Source organism: Bos mutus, chromosome 25 (assembly GCF_027580195.1).
Source record: "Bos mutus isolate GX-2022 chromosome 25, NWIPB_WYAK_1.1, whole genome shotgun sequence".
Lineage (NCBI taxonomy): Eukaryota > Metazoa > Chordata > Mammalia > Artiodactyla > Bovidae > Bos > Bos mutus.
In genome coordinates, this window is record NC_091641.1 from 1,272,887 (window position 1) to 1,284,966 (window position 12,080).

The 12,080-nt window shown below is 47.3% G+C and overlaps 1 protein-coding gene across 2 annotated transcripts in view; it reads left to right on the forward strand.

Moving 5' to 3' along the window:
- Positions 1–1,601: 1,601 nt before the first annotated feature.
- The window catches only part of KPNA7 (karyopherin subunit alpha 7), a 42,799-nt gene continuing 32,320 nt past the window's right edge, over positions 1,602–12,080 (forward strand). For both annotated transcript variants that reach the window (XM_070362177.1, XM_005902938.3), the window contains exons 1-6: positions 1,602–1,687; positions 3,629–3,754; positions 7,204–7,286; positions 7,708–7,976; positions 9,350–9,432; positions 10,958–11,221. In XM_070362177.1, coding sequence (XP_070218278.1) covers positions 1,622–1,687; positions 3,629–3,754; positions 7,204–7,286; positions 7,708–7,976; positions 9,350–9,432; positions 10,958–11,221 — 891 coding nt within the window. In that variant the 5' untranslated portion in view covers positions 1,602–1,621. The remainder of the gene's footprint in view (positions 1,688–3,628; positions 3,755–7,203; positions 7,287–7,707; positions 7,977–9,349; positions 9,433–10,957; positions 11,222–12,080) is intronic.

Sequence of the window (12,080 nt, forward strand, 5' to 3'; positions counted from 1 at the left end):
AAATTCATGTTCATTGAGTCAGTGATGCTGTCTAACCATCTCATCCTCTGTCGTCCCCGTCTCCCTTCAGTCTTTCCCAGCATTCAGGTATTTTCTAATGGGTTGGCTCTTTCCATCAGGTGGCCAAAGTATTTCAGCTTCAGCTTCAGCATCAGTCCTTCCAGTGAATATTCAGGGTTGATTTCCTTTAGGATTGACTGGTTTGATCTCCTTGCAGTCCAAGAGACTCTTGAGTCTTCTCTGACACCACAGTTCAGTTGTTCTTTACTGCCATGCAGAACAGCCTCGTGCTCTTGGACTGTAATACCAGTGTCACCAAGACTCAATTCTTGCTCAGTTCTCACTCAGAATTCCTCTTCTCTCTCCTTGGCTCTCTCCTTACTTACAGAATTCTCCAAGTTGTCTACACCATCCCATCCAAGTTGATAAGACTAAATTAGTCATTCTCAGCAAAATTATCCCCAGCTGTTGTCTTCTCAAGAAGTCTGTTGGTTGCCTTCGTCCGGTTTTCTCTCTGTATAATGTAGTCCAGCCCATCCTACATACTTAGATGGATATCCACTGCACACTTGTAAGAAAGGTCATTCCATACTGCCCTGTAGAAAGTCCAATGTTGGCCCAATTTGAATAACCTCCTCTAATGAAGGGCCAACTCCTTTTGTGAGCTTATTGCTCATTGCTGTCATCCAACAGATATTACTGCATGCCAGGCATTGTGCAGGGGCTGAGGAATTGTACCCAAGACACTCACGGTCCTGTTGTCCTTGGGAGTTTGGAGGGGAAGATGCACAAACGAGAAAATACTGGGCGATGGTAAAAGCTGTGGAGAAAATGAAACAGACCGATTGAGAGGATACTTGGCTTCTTACATAGGAAAGAGTTGCTGGGGCGAGGAGGCTGAGGCCAGCTTGTGTAGGGTGGCCATCTTGGTGAATCTGAGTTTTCTTCCAAGATCAGTGGGCATCCAGTAGAGGGTAGGGGGAAAAAAGTGGGGGAAATTACACGGTCGGTTTCTCTTTCAAAGATTGTGTGGCTTTGTGTCGAGAACAGAGTGGAACACAGCAGTAGTAGAAGCAGGGAGAAGAGAGCGGAGGCAGTTGCCAGGGTGTGGGTGAGAGACGACCATGGGCGGGACCTGGTGGAGGAAGCCTTCCTGAGAATTAGGAGTGGGTCGTGCTAAATAAAGTCCTAAATGTGCCCGTGTGGAAGGAGAAGACCATCTCCATGTCATAGCCTGCTCGGGCTCCTCCGCATCCTGTACATATATTCTGTACAGAAAGAAGTCCTTGGACCCAGCCACGTGGAAGGGTTCTGTGCTTTGTTCCCAGCCTACCCTAGCCGTCAGAATAAACTTCAAGCCAAACTGTCCCCAGAAGTAGTACGTTTCCCTTACCCCTGCAACCCTGGGCTGGTCCCCTCTGAACTCCCATGATGCTCATTACTTACTCAGCTGGTGTGTGGTGCCTATGGATGCTTGACCTCCTGAGTCTGCTCCCTGTTGTGCTGCGGGGCCTTTAAGGGCTTAGAGTCTAAATGGCTTTAACATAGTAACCACATACTGGGCCCTGAAAATCTCTTTGAAACTGTCCTCCCTACAGGTACTTTACTTCTTCCAGTCAATATGCCAACTTTGGATGCTCCGGAAGAGAGGCTGAGAAAATTTAAGTATCGGGGCAAAGATGCATCTGTGAGTATGAAGGAATGCCTTATATGTCAGAGTGAGTGTGGTGGTCCGGTGGTTAAGAGCCCACCCTCCCACTATAGGGATCGCAAGTTCGATCCCTGGTTGGGGAACTAAGATCCCACATACTGCACACAAAGAAAGAAAAGGCATATGATTGAAATGCATTAAAAATAGAGTGAAGGGTGGGAGAAGATAGGGTAACCAAACAAGTATTGCTGAGTGTTCTTTGTGGGTAAGTGCATGGATGTTCATTGAATAATCCTTTTAACTTTTCTGTATGTTTGAAAATTTCATAATAAAATATTGAAGGTGGGGAGGATCAAGCCTCGTGGACTTTGTTGGACAACTGTAGACTCAAATTAGGGTTTCCATGTGGTCTTGAAACTATTAAACTTTAGACCATCAGTTTCTTCATGTATAAAACAGGGCTGATAACCTACCTCCAAGGGTCTGGGTAGCAGTATCAAGTGCCTGGCATATAGATGCTTACCTGCAGCTCTGCATGTCAAGGGGGCTCACCAAGGAGCTGAGATGTTGGAAATACAAGTATCGACAAGCATGCCTCGTAAAGAAATAGGACTCAGGAGTGAAAGGTCCAGGCTGCTTTCTCTACTGGGCTGAGCGTGAGGCCTGGGCCAGGGAGTCTGTGCTGTGTGTGAATCTAGCCCTCACTCAGCTCTTCTCTGCTCTCCAAGTTTCCTGTCTAGCTCTATGTCCTATGTCTATGTATCTTGACTGACGTATCAAGTTGGCTGTGACTTGGGAATCTGAAAGGCAGCTGGGGACAAGGAAAGCACAGGGTCACAGCTCCCCAGTTAGGACACTATCCCAAGCCAGTTTCTTTTTACTTATGCCCTTCCAACAAATGTGGCTTGTCTGTCTTCCAAGACCACCGCAGATTAAAGGAAACCAGTTAGGACATAGGAATGGAACTCTCTGTGGACAGCAGGGGGAAGGGTCAGGAGATGAGAAGATAGAAACCGAGGGTACAGCGCCCTCCTTGGGAGAGGGCCACTGATGGGCCAGCACGGCAACTGGCTCCCCAGGCCCCCAGTGTGTCCCCGCCCTTCCAGAGAACACCACAGTGACCCTGGTTTCTTTTCTTTTTTTTTGGCCGCACCATGTGGCTTGTGGGAACCTAGTTCCCAGACCAGGGACTGAACCAGGGGCCCAGAAGTAAAATTGCTGAGTCCTAACCCCTGGATCACCAGGGAATTCCCCCTGACCCTATTTTCAAGAAAGGATTAAATAGCTTCTTTAAAGAACCTCAAGTATCTAATACACACTGACTTCCTTATAATCAATATTTTAAAGTCTTCAACCCCAAACTCATCTATCCATAAAGATTAGATCATTTCCCCAGGACTCTGAATACTGTGAAGTCCGAGTTTTGCCCAATAAAAGAAGAAAAGAATTTGTTTTTTGGTTTGTTTTTTAGAATTTCCATCTCCTTCTTCCTCTGGTGTCCAAGTAAAACTCTTGGGATTACATCAAGGCTTGAATGACCTATAGGCTGATACCCAGCAGCGGAAATGGTCAAGGCCATCTGGGGTCTAGGTGCTCCCTTCAGGCCCCTGCCCCACGTGGGTGCCCACAGCGGGCAGGCCCAAACCTGCTTTTCTGGAGCTAATTATCACCAGTGAAGATGCACTCAGATTTAGGGCAATGGGATGTCCAGCTCAGATGTCTCTGTACCTGTCAATGGGCGGACATAAACTTCCTTCACTTTGGGAGGAAGACTGACTCTCTAGAGGTTGTGTAGGAGGAGGAAGCCAAGGAGGTGAACCGAGTTGACTGTTGACCAGCTGTGCGATCTGAACTCTTCAGCCTGTTGCTGAAATGTGAAATCAGATACTTTGAAGTGTGTTCTGAAGACTAGTTGTGGTGGCAACCTGCCCCCCACCCCCAGCTCTAAGGGCTCCCATTCTTTCTTTTCCTCATTAGGCGAGGCGGCAGCAGAGGATTGCAGTCAGCCTGGAGCTCCGGAAAGCCAAGAAGGATGAGCAGGCCTTGAAGAGGAGGAACATCACTGATGTCTCACTTGACCCTTCTGATCAGCAGACCAAAGGGGTACGTTGGGAACATGGCATTTAGAGCAGTTGGGTGTAAAAATATGTCCTTAGTAAGTGTCTCTGCCCTTAAAATGTTTGATTGAGAACTTGCAAGTTCTAACTGAGGCCCTTTAAGGAAAGGAGTAGAGAGATGGTCATTAGAGCTAAACCGATGTTGTCAGAAAGCCAAATGTCATTATCTTTGTGGCCATGAGTCTGGGATCTATGTTCTAACAGGAGATAGAGAAGGTGCTGCTTCTCAATGAAAATTCACTTGCTTCCATTCAGCCAGAAACAGGGAGTGAGGGGTCACGAAGGTTCTCTCTCAGTAGAGGCATCTAGTTACTCGACTTGTCAAGTCTTACCTCGGACTTGAGTGCTGTCATCTCTCTTCCATTCTCCAACCATCTCAGCCTCCCTCAAAGCAAATCCTGGGATGACTTCCAGGCCCATATGGTTATTTCTTCTTTAAATGTTTGTGAAAGTTCTCCAGTGAAACTTTCTGTGTCTGGGCTTCTCTATGTGGAATTTTAAAAAATTAGTAACTCAATTTCTTGTTATAGGTCTCTTCAGATTTTCTCAGTCACCTTTGGTGATTTGGATTTCTTGGAATTTGTCCCTTTCATCTAGATCATTTAATTTGTTGGTGTACTCTGTTTATCGAGTCTATAATTTTAATTCTGTAAATTCGGTAGTTATGTTCCCAATTTTATTCCTGGTTTTAGTCACTTGAGTCCTACCTATTTTTCTCTTGGTCTATCTAGCTAAATATTTGTCATCTTTATTGCTCTTTTGAACCGACTTTTTTTTTAAATTTTTTCCCAGTCTCTCATTCTGTTTAATTTTTTTCCACTCTATTTTTCAAAAATTTTCATTTTCTCTGATTATTTTTTTTTATCTTTTATGTCTCATATTTTAAAGCATGAAGATAGGTCATAGGTTTGACGGTTTTCTACTTCTTCAATGTAATACGTGCATTTATGGCCACATATTTCCCTTCAAGCTCTGCTTTACTTGCATCTCATCAGTTTGGGTTTATTGTATGTCTGTTTCACTCGTCTCAAACTATCTTCTAATTTCCTTGTGGTTTTCCATCAGTTATTTAGGAGTGTGTTGTTTAATTTTAACAAATCTGTTTTTCCCAAATTTTCTTCTTCTCTTTTTCTTAAAGACTTAATGCCTTTTTAAAATTTTATTTATTTATTTTTGGCCACACTGGGTCTTTGTTGCTGGGCTCACTCTCTAGTTGCGGCAAGTCGGGGCTCCCCTTCGTCGTGGCGCGCTGATTTCTCTGAGGTGGCTTCTCTTGCTGCAGAGCTGAGGCTCTAGGCATGCAGGCTTCAGCAGTTCTGGTGCACAGGCTTAGCTGCTCCATGGCACGTGGGATATTCCCAGACCAGGGTTGGAACCCATGTCCCCTGCCTTGGCAGGTGGATTGTTAACCACTACACCCTGGAAGTCCCCACATTTTCTATAATTTGTTTTTAATTTCATTGCACTGTGGCTAGAGAATATACTTTGCATGATTTCAGTCTTTTACCGAGACATGTTTTATGGCCTAATATATGGTTTATCATGGAGAATGTTCCATGTGCCCTTGGAAAAAAATGCACATTCTGTTTGCTGGTGTAGACGTCTGCCAGGTCTGATTGCCTTGCAGTGATGTTTAAGTCTTCCGTTAGCTTGTTGATAGGGCATCTGGTTGTTCATCCACTGAGTGCGGGGTTCCAAGTCTCCAGCTGTTGTTGTTGAATTCTTTCTTTCTCCCTTCACTTTTGTCAGTTTTTGCTGTGCATAGTCTGGGGCTCTGTTGCTAGGTGAATATGTCTTTATAACTGTTATATCTTTTAATGGGTGAATTGACCGTTGTTATTATAAGATGTCCTTCTTTGTCCTTAATAACTTTTGTCTTAAAGGTTGTTTTGTCTCATATTAGTGTACCCACTCCAGCTCCATTTGGTTGCTGTTTGCATGGTATATTGTTTTTGGTTCCTTTCCTTTCAGCTCTTTTTTGCCTTTGAATCTTATGTATGTCTCTTGGAATTTCCTGGTTGTCCAGTGGTTAGGACTCCGTACTTCCACTGCAGAGGGTACCAGTTTGATTGCTGGTCAGGAAACTAAGATCCCACATGTCATGCAGCACAGCACCCCACCCCCCCGCAAAAAAATGTGTAGTTAGTCTGTTATTTGCCCCCAACTATTATCTAACCCCCTCTCACCCCAAGCAACTGCAAATTTGTACCACTTCCTTGAATTGTTTTTAACAAATAACCTCCAGGAAAAAGACTTTTTTCTTTATGTGAGGTCTGAGCCCAATAAAATACAATCTTACAAATGGGATCTCCCAGGAAACCACCAGAAGGATCAAATAGTAACTCTCTGGGAATGAGGTTTTAAGGGAGAACCAGCCTGTTCTGCCTCCTCCAGTGCCTGCTGGGCTATTGGTTTTTAAAGCGCCCACGGAGCTGGGGGAGGAGGGGTGGGGATAAGGCACGGCAAAATGCTGCAGTCCTGGCTGTTCTTCCTGGGAGTTAGACAGTTTTCTTGAGTAAACCCATTTGAGCTTGAATAAAACAAATTGCTGCAAACTTTTGGTCAGTTTCAGAGTTGTAGAAAAGTTGATTCCATTTTTCAGGTTTCTTGTTGCTTTTGTGGAAGAGAATTTTGAGGTCCTGACTCTGCCATTTTTGCTGACGTCCCTAGCACGTCCTCCTTTTGGCTGCAGCGGGTCTTCAGTGCGCTGCATGGGCTTCCTCTAGTTGTGGCGAGAGGGGGCTGCTCTCCGGCGGTGCTTGGGCTTCTCCCTGTGGAGCACGTGCTCCAGGGCACGCGCAGGCTTAGCAGTTGCGTGCGCAGGCTTAGTGGCCCGGGGCATGTGGGATCTTCCTGAAAGTGGAAAAGAGAAAAGTGCCAAGTGTTTGCTCAGTCGTCCCCAACTCTTTGTGACTTCATGGACTGTAGCCTGCCAGGCCCCTCTGTCCATGGAATTCTCCTAGCAAGAAAACTGGAGTGGGTTGCCATTCCCTTCTCCAGGGGCTCTTCCCACCCAGGAATCGAACCCAGGTCTCCTGCATTGTAGGCAGGTTCTTTACAGTCAGCCACCAGGGAAGCCCGGATCTTCCCGTACCAGGGGTCAAATCCATGTCTGCTGTCCTGGCAAGTGGCTTCTTAACCACTGGACCACCAGGGAAGTCCCACTAGCTTCCCACTAGCTCATGTGGGAGTAAAAGGCTCTGGGGACCCAAGTGATATTAGGAATTACCTCTCCCCCAGAGCATGGGAAGTGTCCCACGAATCCGTGAGACCTGTGAGACCACCAAGAGTTCTTCCCTCTCCTAATACAGACCAGCATGCAGCTTGAGATGTACTGCTCAAGCCAGCTTCTTCTAATCAGATAGATGGCGAGACTAGATGACCATGGTTCCTTTTGGCAGAGACTCTGACTTGAATCTGTGTCTCCTTATACAGGTCAGCCTCACCCTGCAAGAAATAATCAGTGGTGTCAATGCCTCAGATCCAGAACTATGTTTCCAGGCCACCCAAGCAGCCAGGTATCACCAAACAGACTTGTATCATTGACGGGTTCCTAGCCGGATTCCACTGGCCTCTTTGGTCTCTTGACAGTGGTGAAACACCCACACGATGTAGGAAAAAGCGGGCCCTTCCAAAAGTGAGATGGAATTGCTCCTCTACACTGTCCTTGAGAACAGCTTAAGATATGCAAGTGTTGTCAGAGACGAATGGCTTCATTTAAATTGGCCTCTGCAGAAATGGCAGCTCATAGATGATAACTAAAAATGCTGCTTCCTCCCTGCAAAGCGCCACAGGCTGAGCATGAGGATCCGAAGGGGCTCTGGCCCAGCTGTTTGTCTTATTGGATAGTTAGGAATGCCAAGAACATCCATAAAGGGGCTTCTCCCTTCCAGACTCACAGGATATGTTCTTGTCTTTCTTTGCTCTCACACTGCAAAGGAAAATGCTGTCCCGGGAGAAGAACCCTCCTCTGAAGCTGATCGTGGATGCGGGACTCATCCCCAGGCTGGTGGAGCTCCTGAAGTCGTCCCTTCACCCCCGCTTGCAGTTCGAGGCAGCCTGGGCTCTGACCAACATTGCTTCAGGGGCCTCAGAGCTGACTCGCGCCGTCGTGGTCGGGGGTGCCATCCAGCCCCTGGTTGAGCTCCTGTCTTCCCCTCACATGACTGTGTGTGAACAGGCCGTGTGGGCCCTCGGGAACATAGCAGGTGAGGCTCTCCCCACCGGGGAGCTAAGAAAACAGTGGGCCGGGCATGTGGCACGCCAGGGGAGCTCTTTGGGGAATGCTGTAGATCAGACATTCTTGAGTATACAACTACCTAGCAACGCTGGCAGGAGTAGAACGGGCTTTACCGAAACTCAGAGTCAAGTTCAGAGGCCAAAACCTGAAGCTGAGACTAGGTGACGTGCTGTGTTCTGGAGCTCCAGGCTGCTTCGGGACCTCTGCCAAGACTGGAGTCTTACAGCCTCAGGGCCTAGTGGCTTCAGGAACAAAAGACAAATCTCTGTTGACACTGCTCATGCAGGCTGGGGATATTCTGACAGACCCTTACATCACCCAGGACCGTAAAAGAATTCTACCTTCAGTGAAAGTTGCCCAGGGAACACACACACAAATGTTTGCTCAGTGTAGGGGAAAATTCTCCCCATGAAAACACGATCCTAAGATCGGCCTCACGGATTTAGTACTGGATGCTGTACTCCCTGCATGGCCCGAGAAAGCACAAGCTGGGGATGAGGGTTGCTGGGGTGGAAAATCCAGGATCCCAGGCTGAATATAAATATGATGTCTCTGGGGGGAAAAACTCAACTGGGCCCCTCAGGGTTTTGACAAATTAAAATCAACCAAATATTAGCAATTTCAAGTTCAGAGAGTCAACAGTTCTCCATGACCACATCAGCAGAAACAAACAGTGTGATTAGACCTCCAAGGACTTCGCGTGATGGGATTAGCAAACAGAATATAAAATAAGTCTGCCTTTTAAACGCTCACAGAAGTAAAGCATCTATTACAGAGATTTCATCTCTCGTTTTGCTCGGTGCAGTCAGGAACGGGCAAAATCGGGTGATGTAGTGTCGTGTAGCTTATGCCTTGCCTGATGGTTGAAGAGCTGAGGTGTCTAGGGTCTAAAGTTGATCTTCTAGCCCGAGTAGCAGATAGCTGTTGGCTGGCATCTATCTGTCTCCCAGACTTTGTTTTGAGTTGCATTCGGGAGTTGCCAAAGCCTTCTGGGAAGACAGTTTGGTCTCTAGTGGCCTTTGTCTCCTGAGAACCATGCTGTGAAATGCCGCCAACATTTAGAGCGCACTTCCCCGGGTCTGGTTGGCTGGCTCCTGATGGGCCCAGAGACCATGCTTCTAGCAATCCCTGCTGTGTGGTAGCTGTTTTCCACATCAGACCATCTACTCAACCAACATGTTGGAGACCCAGGGGTCTAGTTCATGGTTATACTATCTGCTTGCCTAACCCAGAAATGAGTTTTGGCTTCTCACCACTTGCAGAGCCTTTTGAAGAATTTGTCACCCACCCCAGGACTCTCTCTGTTCCCTCTTAGAGTGTTGTGTTCTTATCTATTTGTAGGTGATGGACCAGAATTCAGAGACAATGTTATCGCGAGTGATGCCATTCCACATCTGCTGACCCTGGTTTCGTCAAGCATACCAGTTGAGTGTCTTTTTGATGAAGTTCACTAGCTCGGTACACAAGTTCCCAAAGTTGGGAAATGGGAAATGTGCTTCCAAACCAATGCTAGGCCATGTGGTCTGCCCGGCCCCTTGCAGCGGTGATGAGGAACAAGGCCTCAGACTGGGTGTCACTGTGGGGAGAGGCTGATTCACATTTGTCCTCAAGGCAGTGCTGATCTTTCTTTGGAGTGGGGGTGGAGGTTGGAAGAGATCCATTGGAAGTTTTTCTAAACTTACAATCCTGCAAAAGATGATGACTGAGCTCTCTATTCAAGGGGCACAGAAAGAATTAGTGGCTCCCCGGTACCGTTCCTGGGTAGTAAAATAGGGTCTAGGTTCGAAGCTTAGAGTCCACGTGGATTGCTTTGGCAACAGTAGAGGACTCTCTGGGTTAGGAATGAAATTTGGGTTCTAGATTTGCCTTAAACAAAAATGAGAAGGCTGCTTCTGAATGTCAAGGGAGGGACTTCCGTGGTGGCCCAGTGGTTGAGACTCATCGTTCCCAATGCAGGGTACCTGGGTTTGATCCGTGTTTGGGGAACTGGAGCCCACATGCTGCAATAAAGATCTCACCTGCAGCAAATGACCTGGCATGGCCAAATAGAGAGAGAGAAATAAGTCTATTTAAAAAAATACGGGGCTACATACCCTGCCCTCAAGGTGAGAGAACCTGATATGCTGAGCTGGAAAAAGGCTGGCATGACGAAGGGAGCTTGCAAGCAGAGAACAGTGCAAGACGGATGGCAGGAGGGGCGAGGGACTTAGACCTGTCAGTCTGGGGGCAAAAGGAAGCCTTGGGAGGATGTCATGGCAGGAAGGGAAGCGACCTGGTCTTCCAGAAAGACCCCCTGGCTGCAGTCAGAGGATTAGAGCCGAGGGAGGTGGAGGGGCACGTGGACCTGGCTTGCTGCTGTGATGGGCACAGAAGCGGGAGGCAGAAGGAAGCGACGATTGCCCCCAGGTTTCAGGTTAGGTTGTTTAGAGGACCCTCCTTTTAGAGATATGGGGAGGGTAAAGGGGAGAAGGAATCGGAGCCTTAGTTGTACAGGTTAAGTTGAAGCCAGTGAGAGGCACCGTTGCAGCAACCCTGGGAAGGTAGCTGTGCCTGTCTAGATGACGTGTACATATGTATCCTCCAGCCCGGCGAGGTCGGCCAGAGCACAGTTCAGCCAAGTCTAAACTGGCCAGCTGCTTGCTTTTTTATGAATGAATGAATTTTTTATTCTTGGCTGTGCTGGGTGTTGGTTGCTTTGCGAGGGCTTTCTCTACTTACAGCAAGTGGGGGCTGCTCTCTAGTTTAAAAAAACAAACCACAACATAAAAACAAAGCTCCTCCTCTGCACCCCTCCAGGGCTTATCGCCTAGAACAAATTCCTGTTTGAAGCTCAAACGCTTTGGTTCCTACGGGTCAATACTATTGATCGAGGGTGGCTGGGACACGTTGCCGTGGGCATGTTTCCTTCTTCCTTCTTACCCAGTGCTAGCGGCAGTCTCCTCGTTACAGGTCCCATTCCTGCGCAACATCGCCTGGACCCTGTCCAACCTGTGCCGGAACAAGAACCCGTACCCCTCCGACCACGCGGTGAAGCAGATGCTGCCTGCCCTCTTCTACCTCCTGGGGCACCCAGACAGAGAGGTCCTCTCAGACACCTGCTGGGCCTTGTCCTACCTCACCGATGGCTGCGATGCGCGCATCGGCCAGGTGGTGGACACTGGGGTCCTGCCCAGGCTGGTTGAGCTTATGAGCAGCTCGGAACTCAACATCTTGGTAAGTGTCCCGGGTCCCATTGGTCTCTGTAGGGGCCTTCAGGTTAGAGTTCGCGGGTCGTCATCACTTGAGCAGGTTCTCTTCTTCCTCACCCCCCAGTCTTTCCCTGTTGATATTCATCCTTTACCTGGAACAAAGCTGGTCCTCTGCATTTCCCTGGTCTCTGCTACTCTGTAACTAAAGATCTGAATCAACTTTGATCCAAAATCGTGGGGATATTCAATGACTTACTTTCTCTTAATCTGATAACTAGAAAAGATAGAAAAGCACCAATTAAAATTGCATATAATCCCTCCACCTAATGAAGTATTCTGTTTTGAGAATTTTTTTTGATGTGGACCATTGTTAAAGTCTTTATTGAGTTGGTTACAATATTCTGTTTTATGTTTTGGATCTTTGGCCGCAAGGGATCGAACCCACACCCCCTGGACTGCTAGGAAAGTCCCTAGTGAACTAGTCTTTTATGGCCTTTCCTTCTACTGGTCTCTGCATGTAGATGTTAACAAGTTGGGGTATGTCTGTGCACATTTTAATGCAAAGCTTGTAACATTTGATTTTCTTACTCAAGTATAAAAGTTCCCCCTTATCCTGTCCCCAGTTGGTTCCCTTAGACTACGTTAGGTATGGGTGGAAAGTAAGTAAAGCCAACATCAAACACATGACTCTGTGACATACGTCACTTGCATAATGTACTTCACTGGACGTGTACTTTGAAGTACGGGTACCCCTTTTGATTTCTATGCCTAATATTGTGTATTATGTGATCTTTGTGATCATCCATTCAGAGATGAGTGTATCGTTGCTCAGAAGTCAAGGCTAGTTTGGGGATAGTGTTGAGGGCATGAAGGTGTGAAGACAT